The sequence below is a fragment of the Pseudoliparis swirei genome, chromosome 5 (assembly GCF_029220125.1).
Source record: "Pseudoliparis swirei isolate HS2019 ecotype Mariana Trench chromosome 5, NWPU_hadal_v1, whole genome shotgun sequence".
Classification (NCBI taxonomy): domain Eukaryota; kingdom Metazoa; phylum Chordata; class Actinopteri; order Perciformes; family Liparidae; genus Pseudoliparis; species Pseudoliparis swirei.
The window spans coordinates 23,976,371-23,995,305 of NC_079392.1; the positions used below are offsets into that span (position 1 = coordinate 23,976,371).

The 18,935-nt window shown below is 51.0% G+C and overlaps 1 protein-coding gene across 2 annotated transcripts in view; it reads left to right on the forward strand.

The window, feature by feature from the left end:
• The first annotated feature begins 6,876 nt into the window (after positions 1-6,876).
• midn (midnolin) overlaps positions 6,877-18,935 on the forward strand; it is a 21,144-nt gene continuing 9,085 nt past the window's right edge. The window contains exons 1-7 of one of the 2 annotated variants that reach the window (XM_056413987.1): positions 6,877-7,103; positions 8,910-9,138; positions 10,559-10,646; positions 10,797-10,859; positions 16,695-17,186; positions 18,245-18,398; positions 18,546-18,881. In XM_056413987.1, coding sequence (XP_056269962.1) covers positions 7,028-7,103; positions 8,910-9,138; positions 10,559-10,646; positions 10,797-10,859; positions 16,695-17,186; positions 18,245-18,398; positions 18,546-18,881 — 1,438 coding nt within the window. In that variant the 5' untranslated portion in view covers positions 6,877-7,027. Of the gene's footprint in view, positions 7,104-8,141; positions 9,139-10,558; positions 10,647-10,796; positions 10,860-16,694; positions 17,187-18,244; positions 18,399-18,545; positions 18,882-18,935 lie in introns of those variants that run through there. The other variant, XM_056413988.1, reaches the window with a different exon arrangement.

Genomic DNA, 18,935 nt, shown 5'->3' on the forward strand with positions numbered 1-18,935 from the left:
GGACAACAGGAGAGAGATATGAAAACAGAGGAGCACCAGCCAAGATTGAATTAGCCCGCAGCCTCGGCTACCCCTAAACCTGGGATGGAGGAGGATTAGTGGGCAGGGATTCTGGAGTGTGTGTGTGTGTGTGTGTGTGTGTGTGTGTGTGTGTGTGTGTGTGTGTGTGTGTGTGTGTGTGTGTGTGTGTGTGTAAGTATTCAACCGTGTGGGAGGAGAGCAGGGCATTTTTGGCAAGTTTGGAAAAAAAACAACTTGCTCGCACCAACAAAGGAAATGCCTGCATCTGGTATTCATCAGTGTGTACTGTACGTTCTCTGCTGTGATCGCCCCGTATCTTGTCTTGAAGTCCTGGTGCACATCGCAGAACACTCCGAAAATTGATTTGGTGCACCCCCCTCTACTATCGCTGACCTCAAAAAAATAATAATAAAATAAATAATATATATATATATATATTTACTACCAATGCTACTCCGTGAATGGGTTGTGCCATTGTAAAAAAAACAGAAGTAATTCGCAAGAAAAGTCCATTCTGCATTGCCAAAAACCACCTACAGCCACCCACACTTCCTGCCCTCCGTCTCTCTCTCTCTCTCTCTCTCGCTCCTATTTTTTCCGCCTCTCTCCCTCCCTCTCTTGCACTTGTTCCGCAATGTTCTATTTCATGCAATCGGCGCTGGCACCTAACCTTCAGTCGGACCAGCGGTCCCTCTGGCCGAAACAGACGAATAAACAAACACGTCGCGCTCACACCCTCCCGGCTATAAAGGTTCTCATCGCGCCCGGCTTGAGTCTCGTGGGTGGATTTCATTAGTGCGTTCTTATTGTGGTTCTTGTTTAGCGTGAGCAGGCCGGCCTCTGTAAAAGGCAGCAATTAGGTCCTCTTTGTGGGGGTGTCGAATTTACACCATTCGGATCAGGTCTGTGCGGTAAGCGTTTGGTTTTGTGCGTCGCCGTTATGAGTCGTGCGGCGCCGCGACACAAGAGAGGCCTGCGAAACGATCGGGACAAACGGTTTCGCCGCGCGTGTGAAGGATCGTGTTACAAACGCGACGGGGCTAAGCCGCAACGCGACATCGTATTCTCACTGGGGCGGCTATCTGCTGTGCGGTAGACGCCGTGCTACTACGAGCCGGCGGTTGTGATTACAAACATCGCATTTAATAGGTGCACAGCGCGCTAATTGAGAGCGCAGAGAAGCTCCGGACGACCACCCCGCCGCCGCCGCCACAACACTCGTTCCCTTTGTGGGCAAGAGTTAGAAAATCGCTCTCATGTCTGTACGCTAAATGTGCAGTTAGCGTAGCTACGGCGGTTAGCCTAGCATAGAGACTGGAAACAAGCGGGTAAAGCACTAGCATGGCTCTGTTACAAAGAAATACACTTAGAAATACACTTAGAAATACACTTGGCACTTTCGGACAGAGCCAAGCTCGCTGTTTCCCTTGGCCTCCACTCTTTATGCTAAGCTAACTGGCTACAGCTCATCTCTAACTCTCAAATAAGCACATTTCCCCCAAAAATGGCCAAATTTTTTCCTTCGACCAAACGAAACAAGTCGCCGTATATAAACTCCAGAGCGCAACGACGCAGTAAGAAGAGCGACTACTCTTACTTTACTCTTTGTCACTTTCTCTAACCGGTTGTGCGGTTGTGGATGAACACACTAGTGAGAACCTCCACATGCCTGGAGGTGATAATCGTTTCATGATGACACAAAGTGTGTCCCATCAACCTGACGTGACACCGGGGAATGTGCTGGCGGAGGACGGGGTGACTAACGTGTTCTACGTTGTATAGAAACAGGACACAAACAGTACACAACGTGACTCATGACGATGAACACACACATTAAAAACCATATGATGAATGTGCCATGAATACAGCGACCCCGATGGGGAAACGTTTGGACGGCGTCCAGCGCGCCTCGGGGCGGCGTTCAATCCACAGCGACTGAAAAAACATAAACTCCACGACATCTACACCCCGAGCTGATGTTGTGATTCATTTGTGAGTCACGGACCACCACGTGTGGAATTTGTAGTAAAAAATGAAGCACACGCTTCCCGAGAGTTTCTATACAAACTTTTCTGGCTTCAAAAAAAGAAAAGAGGACGTCGTGACTCGCATTACTGGAAATGTCTGGCCGAAATGTCCCTGTCTTGGATGTCCAGACGTTACTGTACACTGTGACTGTGACCATATCAGAGTCTGGTGTGTGACACTTTTTCTTTTCTTGTCCTCTTGTCACGGCACGTTTTGGCACATTTTTTCTCTCCCTCTCTCTCTCTGTCTCTGTCTCTCTCTCTCTCTGTTGGCTTTCGTGTGTAACGCCGTAACGCATCCGAGATGTGTCATCAATCATCTGTGCTGTGAGCGAGCCGCACTTCAAACGGGAGGGGGGGGCTCCTTCTGCAGGTGTGGGATCAGAGGCCCCTCCCACTCGACCTCTCGACCCCCTCCCCCGCCCCCTCTGCTCTCCGATGACTCGCTTTGATCCCACTCCACAGTAGCCACTGTTTGGCAAATCCCGACAGACAGAATTTGTATCTGTAGCACGACGTAAGAAAAATATATATATATATATATTCACGATCTATTTGTTTTTTATTTATTTTTTACATTTCAGAGCACCAGTTTTCAAGATTGCATCATTTCTGATTTGTATTTGGGAATTTACAATTTACATAGGATTTTATGTTTCTAGGTTGAAATGCACATGACGCCGAAATGTTAAATAAAGTGTGAAATATACAATATTTTAATATTTAATACATATTTGCGAATGAATGTCCTTTTCAGATGTCTTTTGAATAACGTTAATATAGCCGTTAAAAATATATTAACTGAAGTAGGCTCTCCCCAAACAGATGGTCTATATTGATTAAGGAAAGTCAAGAATAAGGAAGATCAACGTCCTCAGAGTGTCTTGTGTGGTAATAAGAGTGAATGTCAAACTTAATAACACGTTGTAAAGTTCTGTAAAGAAAAAAATATATATTTCGGATATTACAGATCTATTTAATTCATATTGAACACTTTTCTCCCGATATGCAGAGGTTTTGTGATAAAGTGATAAACATTCAGACTATTTCCGTGTTAATTGTGTGAGCATTGACGACGATGACCTCCGTGACCTCGCGCCCCCGTATCGCTCTCCACCGCCAACACCTTCCCCACCTTTCTGAATCCAGTTTAATGTCTTTTAGTTTGAAATGGACTCCACCATCAAAACTCAATCTCATTGGCCCGTCTACATCCAGAAACTTTATCCACTTACAGTAACGGGCACTTAGGCCCAAGTCAATACCCTCAAGAAGATAACTCGCCAATCAAATCAGAGACGCGCGAAGATCTTGAAGCCTTATTTATTTAGTCCAAAAAAAACAAGAGCGTAAAGAACCAGGATGTGGAGCGGGCCGGTCCAACCCATCGAAGTGATGATGCGTCGTCCATGACGGGACCGGGGAGCGCGTTGACTGAACTTGTGCCGGTTGTATCGGTATGCCGACCTCAGTGTGCGTCAGCTTCCCGTGGTTCGGAGTTGTGAATCAGGGAGGAAACGGTGGCGTTGGAACAACGGCGGCGGGCTGAGCGCGTCGGGCACGGTTCATTTTTCTCCCGAGGCAGAGGGCGGCCCACTGGTGACTTTGATGGATCGGAATGCTGCTCTCCCACACACACACACACACACACACACACACGCCCACACATGTCCCACACACAGCAACGGCCTCACACACCCACACACTGCTCTGTCCCACCAGATCTGATATCCGATGAGAGATGTTTACGAGCCGCCCACTCGGCCTTCCTCCCTCGTCAATAAACTCTCCCCAGGAGTGTGTGTGATGCATTATCATGTAGCTCCGCATGGGGTCGGCCTCTCGCATCCTCCATCACGGGCTCACCCATGTGCATCTCACGTGGGGGGGGGGGGAGGGGCTTATATTCGGTCCCGCCGATGATACATTTGTGCGTTATCGCCAGTGTTCGGATTGCGATTCGTCGCATTAGCGCAGAAAGAGCGAGGAGGGGACAAAGTGTTCTGGCTGCTCGGGGGATGAAAACAAACGACGTGTGGAAATGAGGGCTCCGCCCACGAAATACAAACACACAGGGGGCCTCGAGCTCTCTGCGAGACACATCTCTCTCTTTCTGAGAAATTTTTTTTTCAGGGTATCGGTCGTGACGATCGGGCTAAATATGTTCTTTTCTGATTCACACACCTCGATGGAGTCCTCTGGGTTTGTTACCTGCCAGTGAGTCCTATTAGTCGGCAGCACCACACCTTAGCCCAGAGGTTCTCAGCCTTTTGTGATCAAAGGCGTTTTTGACAAATTTCCCCTTGGGGATTAATAAAGTATATATCTATCTATCTATCGATAATTTCTGAGGACAAGCTTACCAAATATACAAAAAGACACACATAGAGATGAATAAGAGAATAATAAAAACTATTTAACAGTCTCTGGCAGCTGTAACGACCACAACAAATATTCTTTGTATTCCCTCGCGTAATTAAACGGTAGCTCGCTGCCAACACAGGCTCGACATGTTTGTCTCGACTACCTGGCGATGTGTCTCGGTTGTCGCGGTGATACTCAAACGTAACCGGACGTGTATTCCGGAGCCCATTGAGATATTAAACAACTTGCTCCGCTCATCACGAGATAAATATTTCTTCGCTTTCATCGAACCGTTCGGCAGTACCTCCGCGGCCCACTAGAGGGCGGAACCTGCCGGCTAAGTCGAAGTCTCCGACTGCGAAAGATAAACGTTCCACGTATTAGCGAATTTGACCGTGAAAATGCAAACCGTAAACGCACCGCGAGCCAACTCCAACTCTCTGGACACGCGACCTTTAACCTCTGGAGCTTGGCGAGCGTGTAAACTCCAGCGGCTCAATCAAACGTGCTCACCGACTTATTAACAACACCTTCCGGGACATTGTTGTTCCTGCCGTTGTGAGTGTGTGTGCACCTTCGTTAAAAAGAAACTCCGCCGGCCTGCTCAGCTTCAAGGCCTCAACTCAGTCAAACAAGGTCAGAGTGTGGACGTGCACTAGCTTCCGCTCTGCACTGAAACCTCCAAAACACACACACACACACACACACACACACACACAGGGTCCAGCAATGCGCTCCTGCCAGCACGGCGAACATAAAAACGAGCTACACGGAGCGAGATCATTCAAAAAGCGCCGCGTTTTGACTCCTAACAAAGGCTTGTGTTGCAAGCACAGGAGGGAGTTTAACCGACTCCTTTCAATTTGTTCATCTGAGTCAGCATCTCCTCCCAGAGGGGGGAGAGAGGGAGAGAGAGAGAGAGATGAGGCAGATAACGCTGTTGGTGCTGGGTGCAAAGACAGGGACCTTTGTCTGCTCGCTCGAGTCTCTGGGAGATGTTTCTTTTGAACACACTCTGCTTTATATCTCACGCGCGCATGCGCACACGCACACATACACGAGGAGGTGATTCAAGTTCTCAGACCGCGGGGGCACCGCGTCCACTGCACGTTGTGTGCGTGTGCGCGCACGTGCGTTGCGCAACATCTCTCTCTCGTCGTTGAGGTGAACCGTATGGAGATGGTTATCACACGTGTGAGTTGCACGGAGGCGACGGTAACACTCTCTGTGACGCCCGGCTCAGCGATGCGTTCAAAGGCATGCGGGTAATGCGACCTGTGGTGTCAGCAGCAGCGATGTATAATTATAGAGAGGAGCAGCCACACTCAATCATCATGATAACCATAATAATATTTCATCATGACTTGTTAGGTCAAGTATCACGACACTTAAAGTGTGGCACTCACTGAGTTGTGTTGTTATTGCAAGGACCTTAATTCCCATATAGTTGAATCACAACATAATCTTTTTTTCATGCATTATAAATCACTGTTATAAGACATTATAATGTGAATTTAACTGCTTCAAGTAATGGAAACACACAAATAAAACCGTGACATCTAAAATGTCAGTGATTGACTGTAATATGATTATTGTATTGTATTGTAGTAATGTATTGTTATCATACATCATTATGCATGCTTTAAAAACAAACAAAAAACAACAACATATATATATATATATATATATATATATATATTATACTAAGCTATAAGCAGATGGCAACACACGCAACATGTGTGTATAATACTAATATAATATAAGAGTATCATTAATAATAACCAATGGCCATAACAGTGTTTTACTTGAAATACATTGAACTGACACTACTTATTATTCAATTATTTTAATGCACATGTCTCTGTCAGGTGTATTCATTATTAAAGTCCATCTCCTTTGACTTAAGTACAGACATAAAATACTTATTCATGTTGCATAAACACGAAGTTAAAAGATAAAACAAGTGATTGTTTATAATGCTGTTGACAAAATGCCCGCGCTGATTCCCATCACGCTGCCATCAGAGGCCCAGTTCCCCGAACACGGACCAGATAACTTTTTGTTTATCGGTCGGACCTGCCCTCGTCTCCATGGAGCCTGTTTACCTGCTCTGGTTGCCAGGTGACGCTCTCTGTGTCGTCAACGACGAGACCACGCCCCTCGCGTCCGCTCCATCGAACTGCTTGTTAAGGTGGCGTAGAAAAAAAAGAAGTCCGGGGTGCTTTGTTATCACTTATATGACGTCATTGAGAACCCCGCGCGCGCACTGACACTATTTAGGGGTTTCTTTTTTCGACACGCATCATTTCCCCCTATCGACCCGTACGGTTGTGACACCGGAAGACGCTTACACCTTAAGAGATAGCCGAGTCCACCTTAAATCACACCGCGGGTGGAGGAGAACACTTAGGCTCCGCCCACATCCGAGAAGCGTCGGTTAAAGCGGCGTCTCACCTTCCCGGTGCTGAACTCTCCTCGCTATACCGGGACGAGACGCCGGCGCGCTCACTACGCAGAGGACGTAACCGAAGCTCGTTGCAGGACACGCAGAGCGGATATCCAGGTGTTTGGATTTATCTCAGGTTTTTTTAAACCACCACTTGGGTTTATTTTACATGTCAAAGCTGGGAGAACACACTGGAACACGACGCACGTTCACGCGACACATTAAAGTTCTCGCCACAATAATTGGTAAGTGCATTTATTTATTTATTTTTTATCCTCTTCCTTTTTTCTTTCTACCATCAAATCTAAACTTTTTTTTCTTTCCATGTGAAACATGTCTATCTGTGTCGGTGGGTTAACAAATCGATACGGGAGATCGATGGACAGCATGCTGTCAAAGTGATTGGATGAGCCACCTCCGCCATGTAAATGCCGCGGACATGATTAACTTAATAAGGCCCCCTGTCTATCGACGACAGGAGAATGTCGCTGCGACTGTAAATTATCATTAGTATCCTGGCAGAAAGTCGTTGCTGCCTGTCGCCTGTTGCACACGCGCAACAACGACCTTTTTATTTAATAAACCACACTTAACATAATAAGCTCAGAGCAACACTGAATAATTAAAGTCGTATTTATAACGTATAGAATAACGTTTGCTGTAAGAAGCCCGAATGGAATTGTGCACAAAGTAAAGTGATTGTCACAGTTCCGCTATTGGCCACTGGGTGGCGACCGAGCATCTTCTTTGTCGCGTCAAAAGCCCCGACTCACTTTTATTTGGATACCCAGATTGTTAATATATATATAAACTAAATATATGGTACACTTACTAATCTGCCCCTCGCTGTGTGGAAGTTCCTGTGCTTCGTGGTGTCGTCTCACCAGGCACGTTATTGGAAACTATGAATGTGTGCAGCACTGTGTGTACATGTTTCATACATTTATACATGTGTGTGTGTGTTAATTATTTGCTCATAAACACTTGCTGCTGGCCCTAGTGTTTAGTCTTGCAATCATTTCAATACGTTGTGCATATGAGGTCAGCTGGAGATAATAAAGGTTCCGATGCAACAGCACAACCAGTGTAGAGATCAATGGGTTAAAGTTGTTTTCACAATTAATGCTATTTGTTCATATACATAAGCATCTTTCGGCTATTATGAAATGAAAAAGCATTACTTTGTCATAACAACATAATTAATAGCGAGTTGTTATACAACCCAGTCCAGTGAGCTTTCTTTAAAGGTCCTCAGTTTAGTGCTCAGCTACCGACGCACGAGACTCATTTTCTTCTTTTTTTTTTTTTGAGTCCTATGCTGTAAATTTATTATGAATGGCCTAAACATCGCCAGCCCTCGTCTGCGTGGGTGTGGATCCCTTCTCGCCATTGGCTGAAAGTCAACAAGCCGTTCTAAAGGAAGGTCTCTTGTGATTGGCCGGTGCCCGGGAAGTGGGCGTGTTTTTATTTGATCGAAGGTGGAAGTGAGAGATACTTTGTGGACAATGTTCATTGTCGATATTTCACCGGAGCTGCTGTACAAGTGCGCAGCGGAGAGCCTCTCTCTCTCTCTCTGGACCGAGTGTTTTCTCATCTAAAGCTTGCAGAAAACACCGAGAGGAATTTCTATTCTTAAAAAAACAAAAACCTTTTTATATTATTAGACTTCTCTGTTTTGTTTTTTAAAAGGAAAACCTTCTGCGTATATGAGCGTCCGTGGCATATTTTCTTAGTAGTTGTTGTTGCTGACAACGTACTTGCGCTCCTGCATCTATGTAGCATTCAGGAAGACTCAACAAAGAAAGGAAGAGAAAGAAAAAGAAAAAGGTCGAGGTTTTGTTTGAGTTGACTTTCCTTGTGGGATTATTCTCCTGATATCGACCGGAGAGGACACGGACCGGCTTTTTTTATTCCGACTCTCGGAGGAGGGCGCGTGAACGAACCACGAACCACGGGCCAGGACTCTCTTCGCCATCCTTCCCCTCCCCCGGAAAAAACACTTCATCTCCGGCTCTGCTTCCCCCCCCCCTCCCCCCTTCATTAAACCACAGGTTATTGGATGGACCAGCACCCCAGCGCCCGGAGCTGCACCAGTCGCGGGGCTTCGTCCTGTGAGGCCGTCCCGACGGAGCCCTCCATGAATCTGTACATCCACTCCACCACCGGCACACGCTTCGAGCTCTGTCTGCCCCAGGAGGAGACCGTGGACGGGCTGAAGAGGAGGCTGTCGCAGCGACTCAAAGTGCCGCGCGAGAGACTCGCTCTGCTGCACAAAGAAACGTGAGTGAACCCGACCGGCACTTGTTTAGTGGAAGTGATGCGGACCTTTTCATTTTCCTTCTCTATATTGTAAATAATAGCATCCTCCGCCCCTCTGCCTCCGACATTAAAGGGCAGCGTTGCATCTGTGCAATACGTCTACCGTAATGTTTCAACCACATTTGAGAAAAACGCGCATGTAGATCCGAGTCGAGGTGCGTTCAGGCTCCGGAGCCTGCAGCCATGTTCTTTAATCCGTGCGTTTCCGGTTTATGGGAGCCCCCTAGGATGCATCCGAGGACACCGCCGCGCGTCCTGAACGGGCTGCGTGCACGCGCCCCCGGTCGGTCGCGTCTCCTCCTCCCTCACTAACGCTGCGGGAACCGAACCATGTGAAACATGAATAAGGACCCGGTTGTACTCGCTGCTGCTGCACATGCCCACGTACACGGTGTTTATCTTTAACTCGCTCCTGTGTGACGGGAGGGTGGAGGTGTCCTGCGTGTGGTTGGGTGGTGCTGGAGGTAAATACATAGTACCTACACAGTAGTATGGGAGGTGTGCTTAACGGGCAGGTGGTGTTATGCAAAATAAATAAACGAGGGGGCTGAGAGGGTTTTCAGCTCATGCAAACAATCGGCATTGTTTCTCCCCCCCTCTCCCCCCCGCCCATTGTAATCATCCATTAAATCACATCATCCTTTAAAACCTGACCCTCCACTCGCCCAGCCTTTTTTTGGGGCGGGGGGGGGGGTTAAATCCCCTCCTGCTCCTCAAACACGGAGAACCTGTCGACGCCGGGGGGGGCTTTGTTCTACTGCATGGGGTGAGATGTGGGTCACGCTGTCCTGAGACATCCTTCACACGCTACTGAGGAAGAGATGGAGGGGGGGGGGGGAGAGGGAGAGAGAGAGAGTGTGTCAAGACGCCGCGAGTGCATCGTGACCCCGGCAGGAACAAACCACTTCCTCACAGAAGGAGGAGGAGGAGGAGGGAGAGACACTCCTGCACCAAACACCGGAGACGTCTCCATGTGTGTCAACGGCTGCGAGTTTCTATCTCCCCTCGTTCTCTGTTTTTTTTCTTTCTTTTTCCTTAAGCACCACCTGACACAAAAATAAAAGGGGGGGGGGGGGCGAAAAGAAAAACAGTCGCCTCCACTTAGGCGGGTCGCGGGCGGCGGCGCCAGATATCCACCGCGAGGAGCGCTTGTCAAGCTCCACCGTCCTCCAAATTGAAAGATGACAGCTCAATCAATACACGTCTCTTCCATGGAGCTTTTCACCCGCGGCTCTTCTTTCCCCCCCCCCCCCCAAACTAGTTTTTGGATTCCGTCGGGGAAAAACCCAACCCCCCCCCCCTCTCTCGGCTGGGGGCTGTTTGTGTGTCTGAAGATATTGTCGGCGCGGTCCAATTATCTCCTTCTCTTTTAACCCTTCAGGCGACTCAGTTCAGGCAAACTCCAGGACCTCGGCATCTCCGATGGGAGCAAGTTAACACTCGTACCGACAGTCGAAGCAGGATTAATGGTGAGATGTCATTCCTGCCGGCGGTCTCCATAACGACACACCGGCTTGTGTTTTTTTTTAGTTTCCGTGCACATTTCTCACTTTACACGTGAAAAAAATAATCTTTCCCTGTTTTTTTTCTTCTTCTTCTTCTCCTCCTCCTCCTCGCAGTCTCAAGCATCAAGACCCGAGCAGTCAGTAATGCAAGCCTTGGAGAGTCTCACGGAAACTCAGGTAGGAGACTGTCGATGCAATATGAACACATGAGCTTCTGGGTGTGTGTGTGTGTGTGTGTGTGTGTGTGTGCAGGCTGCACAAGCCTCTTTGCTCGTCTTATCTCAGCCTCTTAAACAAGCCGAGCCGAGCTCGACATCCAGCGGGGATATAATAAGCAGCAACACCCTGTGTGTGTGTGTGTGTGCGTGTGTGTGTGTGTGTGTGAGCTGCAGTAAACCAGGAGCAAACACCTAACGAGAGGTTTATTTGCGAGCCGAGAGAGGACCAGCAGCACATATCACACTCACGACCACCTTTCTGTTTTTACCCCTATCTGTAATGTCTCTGCACTCCTCCTCCTGCTTCTTTTGTTTCACACACACACACTCATGCACACACACACACACACACACACACACACTCACAGGCAGGTTTCCAGGAAGTGTGCTGCGACTGCAGTGTCGTCTCACTCACTCATACACATAGTGCCGGATCATCAGATGACAGCCGTCTCGCTCCGCATTAGCAGAGTGTTCCTGGAAGCCTGAGCGGGCGAGCGAGAGAGAGAGAGCAGCCTCAGCGGGGCCCGGGGCCCCCGTGGGCCGGCCCGCTTCTTCAAATACAGGACGAGTTTGAGTCAGTGTGACTCAACCCCGAAAAATGATTGATAGCGAGAGAGGAGAGAGAGAGGAGACGAGTCCTCTCGTGAGAGAGAGAGAGAGGCGAGGCCATAAGGCTGAACACACACACACACACACACACAGGCAGCGGTGTGTGTGCAGCTGACTGACTGAGTCAGACCGACTTCCTCTTGTGGCGTTGGGCAACGCTGAATGTGCCTGAGTGATGTCGGTGATGTCGAGAACCGGACGAGAGGAGCGAGCGATGCATGAATTGAATGTTTTATTCACTGATTATTAATCGGAGGATGTGGGCTGATCAGAGAGAGAGAGAGAGAGGGAGGTTTGTGTTGGCTTCGTTCCCCGGTGATCCTCTTGTCCCGACTGAACGCGCTCCAGAAAGGCCAAAGGTCAGACGATGGGTCACGGGAGTGAACTATTACGCTTATGGTACATTACTGCCGTGTGATTAAATAATTGTAATCCTGCAGAAGGACTCCGTGAGGCGGAGAGTTAAGGGTAACGTAAAAAAAAGTTTAAAAAAAGAAGGCATGAAGCTGCTTTAGTGTGGTTTTTATCCCCAGAAATTGATTCCTCTTTATAATTCATGAAGCGGAATGGAATGATATAGATTGCGGGGAGATTAAGGAACTGAGAAAGATTCGAAAAATAGGAACACAAAAGCTTTTCGCTCACCCCTCCCCCCCAAACTCTGAGGCTATCAAAAATCAATCAATGCACTTAGCTCTTAAAAGTGTCTGACACGATAACTGATATGCCCCATACACCCAAAAATAGCCTCGGGGGGGGGGGGGTTTGGTGGCTGTGTCAAACCCTTGATCTCTCATAACCCCACCACTCCCACCACCCTTCTCCACCTGTGCGTTTCGGTCATGGCTTTTTACCAGGAAGTGTGTGTGTGTGTGTGCGTGTTTGTATTCATGGAAGGCCGGGGTGCGAGGAGAGATCGCCTTCTCCCTCCTGACCGTGACGGCCGGACCCCCTCTGGCGGCCCCCGGGACCTTTTTACTGAGTTGTGTTTGCATGACATCGGAGCCGCAGTGAGCCACATGTACAGTCGCCCTGCGCTCCTCTCCTCTGCTTCTGCCGGTTGTGTGTGTAGGTATGTGTGTGTGCGTGTATGTTCACACACACACACACACACACACACACACACACCAGTATTGATAGGATATATTTAAGAGGATTGAGTTTAGAGAATGAGAAAATGTCTGATCCCGGGAGTAAAATTAACGTACACTCGAAAGCAATAATCCTGATTTATATATATATATATATATATATAAATACAATACATATATATGTATATATATTTTTTTTAATGTATATATATTTTCTCTGGGCATGTGCAGACGGTGACATCAGCGCTCCATCTATTGATCTCGGTATTTGACGGAAAGATCAGGATTATGTGTCCCTCTCAGCACACGGGGACTATTTCCTCATTGATGCACATTGATGTCAGAATGAAAGCCAACCAGACCCCCCCCCCTCACATTGCCCCCCCCCCCCTCAGCAGCCACCTCTTTGTTCCTGTCTCAAAACATGAGCACCAAACCTGCCCAGCTGACAAGCCCTCAAACACACAACGATGATTGAGGGTCACTATTTAAGCCCCCCCCCCCCATCACTCCCAATCCCCTTTCATCCTCCACACATCCAGCGAGACCCAGTCGAGTGCACAACGTTTTTTTGTTGTTGGTGGAATCAATCTCCGGCTCAGCGGGCTGCAGATTGGCTTGATTTTAACTTTCTTTTTTGGGGGGGGGGGGGGGCTAGTTGTTGCCATTCCAATATGCCCCCCGTGGAATTGTGGGGTTACGTATCCGCTCCACTCTTCTTGCCCCTCCATTGGACGGAAGGAAATCAAGACAAAAGAGGACCGAAGTCTCTGTGTGTGTGTGTGTGTGTGTGTGTGTGTGGGCGTGACTAAGCGTGTGTGTGTGTGTGATCCAGCTCGATGCCGTCCTCCTCTAGATGCTAGTGAATCAGCAGCATTGACACCACTGGAAATCGTTGGCGGGTAATTGTATTGAGGGTTTTTGGGAGTGCAAGGAATTGAAAAATGACTCGAGTCCATTTGCTGGTCAATACGAGAGGCTCCGCCCCCTCAGAGCTACGGCTGTCCTTCCCACTGCCAGAGGAAACGGAGGCTCTTTACGCTGTGTTTGCACCTGTGTAGTCCCCAATGTGATGCTGGGGGGGGGGGGGGGGGCGGTTGGACAGGTGAGGAGACTGAGGCGTCCCTCCCCCTCTCCTCCCCTTGTCCCGCCCTCGCATCCTTCATCCTCCATCCTTCATCCTCCATCTGCTCAGCGGTTCGTGGGCTGCCAGCGCTCTCCATCTTCGCCCTCCTCTCTCTTGCCTCCTCGCTCCTTATCTCCTTCCCTTGGCGTGCAAAGGAAGAGCCAGAGGCACGCTCTCACTGAATATTTCATCCACCCCCCCCCAATCGCCATCCTTTCTCCTCTCATGCCACCCTCCCCCCACTTTTTCCTCCATCTTCTCTCCTGCCCCCTTATCATATTCTACCCCCATCACTGCATAGCGACCAAAGCTGCTCTTCTCTCTGCACACCACCACCCCCACCTACACCACCACCTACACCACCACCACCCACACCATCACCACCACCCACACCTACACCACCACCACCCACACCATCACCACCACCCCCACCTACACCACCACCGCTGCATCAGAACGTGAACAATGGAAGGCTGGTTTCCCTCCGTCAGCCTTAAAGACAACAAAAGCGGAGAGCCCTCCTCCACTCTCATTCTCTCATTCTCCCTCTCTCTCTCTCTCTCTCTCTCTCTCTCCCCTCGTCCACCATAACAAACCACCACAGACAGCTTGCTCCTCTCGCCGGCTAATTTGCAGCCTGCCATGTGGGTGGGGGGTGGGGGGGGGGGGATAATCCACAGTCGTCAATTTGAGGGCCATCGAGCCTCCTCTCCGTTTCACTCGGTCGGCCTTTTCCCGCCTCTCGCTTCCTCTCACACGGCCTCACTTTAAGGGTTCTGGCATCATCATTTTGTATTTTTACCTTTTTTAATATTATCTCTGACACCGAAAAGAACCCAGAGATAATTGTCGCAAATATTTGTCCAAACGGCAGCCCGACCCGTCGGATGAGCGCCGTGTGATGTGGATTCAGGATTGGATAAACACTGGGTGGAGGAGCGGCTCCCTCGGGGCCTCCGTCTCTCTCTCTCTCTCTCTGTGTGTGTGTGTGTGTGCAAACTGTCGACTCATTCTCTTGACAGCTGTCAGTCACACAGACAGTCAGCCTCTCCTCCGCCCTCTCCTTTTCTCTTTCCCCCCCCCCCCCACCAACCCGAGGTCTCACACACACACACGCACACACTCTTTTTCAAGCAGGTGTGTTTTCCTCTAGTCATCCCAGGTAGCCCCGCCCTCTCCTCCTCATCCTCCTCCTCCTCCTCCTCCTCACTTCACGCCCAGCCCTGCTGACTTCATTGTCAGGGCCTCCTGGGTGTGGACGAGACGACACGGAGGAACCCTCTGAAAACAAGCGTACGTTTCCCCAGCGGCCGACTTCCGCCGCGTTAGCTGTTGAAATGCAGCCATCAGATCCCCCCCCCCCCCCGCCCTCTCACCTGCCTCTCCTCTCCTTCCATCGCCTTTTTTTCTCCTTTTCCTCTCCACACCGTGTCAATACCGATGTGCAAAGGTCACCCTGGCAACAGAGAAGCGGCGGTCGATGGAGAAATAAATAAGCGGAGGAGGAGGAGGAGGAGGAGGAAGGGGAGAGAAGCGATGGAGGGGCCGAGCCTGGTTAACTAAGCCCCCCCCCCCCCCCCATCTCACGACGCGCACACTCCGAAAGGCTGCGGGCTCTTTTCATCGGAGGGAGTGAGGCCTCTTCTCTCCCTTTTGCCGTCTTTGTTTGTGCGCCTGCATTACTTATTACCTTCGCATTGAAAATGCGGAAGGTTATGTTTTGATCGCCGTGTATTTATTTATTTATTTATTTGTATGCGTGTTATTCGCATAACACAAACAGTATTAAACCGAATCGCATGAAATTTGGTGGGATTGGTTATTATCCGGGGACCATTTGATTAGATTTTGGGATCAATCGGGTCAAAGGTCAAGGTCATGAAAAGGTCAAAATCTTCTTTTTACCATAGCACGGTCAATTTTTATCCAATTGGCATGCAACTAATGCAAACATGTTCATAAGTCAATGCCCAATCTTGTGAAATGCGACGGTATGCGCTCTACCGAGTGCCCGTTCTAGTTTTCTCTGCTTTTGTCATGACTCTTTTCACTCCCGTCCTCCTTTTGTACTCCCCCCCCCCCCCCCCTCCCTTGTGTATTATGTGACCCCCTCTCTCTCGTGCACACCTACGTAACATGCTCAGACTTCAGCGGCAGAAAGTGGCGAAATCCCGCCGCTACTGAGCCGCAGGAGGGAGTGAGGGAAGGGAGGAAGGGGGACATGAGGACTTTAGTTGTTTGGTGTGACTCCTCCGGCCAAGTCGCGACAACTCCGCTATCCTGTGTGTGTGTGTGTGTGTGTGTGTCCATCCACTCGGCCGTTGCCAGGGCCCCGATGAAGCCCTTCTAGATCCGCCGGGCGGACAATCGTCCCCTCTGTGTCGACGTGGAGGCGGCGGGGAGCGTTTCCTGGACGTGGGACGCGGTTTTTTTTGTGTTCAGGCTCTGGGCCAGACAGAAGGGTGGCCTCTTGTCTCTCCGAGGGGCCGAATGACAGCGCTGACTAAGAGGGGGGGGGGGGGGGGAGAGCGAGAGGGGGCGCTTTCTTTATTTGTGTGCGTTTTTTTCTTCTTCTTCTCCTCCAAATGGGTCGCCTCATCCCCAGCAGAAAATAACTAAATAGGCCAGTGTTACAGAAGAGTGATTGATCGCATGGCGGGCTAATGTGTGTGTGTGTGTGTGAGATGGGGGGGGGTGGGGCTAAAAGCTTGGTTGTGTGTTTGTGTGTGTGTGTGTGTGTGCAGTTCAACTGCCGTCCATGATGCAGACTGTTCATCTACAAGAGGAGGACGTCAATATGCGCACATGCAATAAACCACAAAGCTTAAATTCCCTCTCTCTCCATCTCTCCCTCTCTCCCTCTCTCTCCCTCTCTCCCTCCCTCCCTCTCTCTCTCCCTCCCTCCCTCTCTCCCTCTCTCCATCTCTCCCTCTCTCTCTCTCTCTCCCTCTCTTCCCTCCTGCAGGTCAGTGACTTCCTGTCCGGCCGCTCCCCGCTCACCTTGGCGCTGCGCGTCGGCGACCACATGATGTTCGTCCAGCTCCAGTTGGCGGCGCAGCAGGCCGGCGGCCCCCAGCTGCAGCACCGGCACCTCGTCACCCGGGGGGGCGGCGCCGAGACGCCGGCGGCGGGGCAGCCCGCCCGGGTCCCGCACCCCCAACAACAACAACAACAACAACAACCCCATCATCCACACAGCCACCCCGCCGCCCCCCTGGCCCCGTCCTCCCCGCCGCCCGCCGTGTACCACCAGGCGCCCCCCTCCTCCGCTCACTGTAGCCCCCCGACGCCGCCGCCCCACTCGCCCCCCCACCACCCGTCCAACGCGCCCGGAGGCCTCTTCCGCTCTCCCGCCAGTCACCACCACCACTACCACCAGCCTTCCTCCAGCCAGCCCGGCCACGCCCCCGCCGCCGGCCCCGCCGCCGGCCCCGTCGCACCGGTCCTCTGCCCCCAAGTAAGTCTCAAAGGTTTTACGAATCACGTGGTAGACGGGCGGTACTCGAACACACCGGATGGCGTCGCAGGCCTCTCGCGAATGAACGATGGAGGTGGATGTTTGACCCCGTGCGGCCGACTTTAAACCGATTAGAAGAAGGTTTGTGTGCTTCCCAAACCGCAGAGCGCTGAGTCATCACGGGGGGTGCAGGGCGCTTCCCAAATACATGTAAACAAACACACACACAAACACACACACACACACAAACACACACACACAAACACACACACACACACACACGGCATCCCTGTGACCACGTCTGTGCCTCGAGGGGAGGCGGTTCAAAGAGAGGCAGGTTGTATGACTCAGACTTGTTTTTTTCCCCCGTGTGACGGCGGATCATTAACCTCCGGGTTTTTTTTACAACCGTTTACTTAAGTTGAGATAACTTCAAAAGAACGTCCCGGGTCGCACACACACACACACACACACCACAAACTCGGCTGTTTACACTTTCTCCATCCCCCCCCCCCCCCCTCGGGCTGCAGCCAATGGGAAGCGAAATGGGAACCAGATGTCGGTGGAATACGTGGGGGGGGGGGGGGGAGGATCGGTTCACAACAAGAATAACAGGAACGACCGGGGGGCTCGGAGGAAAAAAACGGAAACGGTTATTCCTCATTAGGCTTTCGCATTGCGCAACGCACACACACACACACACACACACACACACACACACACACACAGAGGCCTCTGCCACTTCCAGGTGTCGGTTGAGTGATCCACGTTTTAAGCCCGGTCCGGGGTTTGAGGGCCCCAGGAGGTCCCGGCTCATCTGAAGCTACAGGGCGGCGGCGGAGAGCTAGTATTTACCACGCCCTGACGTAAGTTCACTCAGCGAACACAGGTCCTGGAGGCGGAGCTTACATATGTATGTGTGTGTGTGTGTGTGTTTAGGGTGGAGCTGCGAGACTTTAGATATCTGGATATGATGCATTATGTAAACGCCGTGTGTGCAGATGTTTATTCTCACACCGTTGGAGACTCATTATGCTATTTCTCATGTGTTCCTCCAGGCTAACTGCAGCACCACCAGCACCACCAGCACCACCAGTGGCCCCAGCGGTCCCGGCGGTCCCGGCGGTCCCTCCACACGCTCCCGCAAACCCGGTGCCATCATCGAGAGCTTCGTGAACCACGCCCCCGGAGTCTTCTCAGGGACCTTTTCAGGTGAGCGTCACACACATCCTCCGGCTGGTCTCGGCATGTGTGTGTGAGCAGGGATGGCCTCCGAGGCGCCAACTTTTCAGCTTGGAAACTAATCCTCCCTCCCTCGCTTCCTCCCTCCTTCCTTCCCTCCTTCCCTTCCTCCCTCAGGCACTTTGCACCCTAACTGCCAGGACAGCAGCGGGCGCCCCCGCCGCGACATCGGCACCATCCTGCAGATCCTCAACGACCTCCTGAGCGCCACGCGCCACTACCAGGGCATGCCGCCCTCCCTCACCCAGCTGCGCTACCAGACCCAGTGCGGCTCGCCCGCCTCGCCGGCGCCGTCGCCGCCTCCCTCGCCGCAAGGCGCCGGCGAGGCGGGCCTCTCTGCCAGAGCTACCTCCACCGCCGCCAGCAGCAGCAGCAGCAGCAACATCCCCGTCGGCCCGCCGCCGACGCTCCACCCGCTGGTGCAGAGCCAGAGCCGCATGGGCAAGCCCCCCGGTGAGTGACCCCCCCCCCCCCCCCCACCACGTGTGTGTGTGTGTGTGTGTGTGT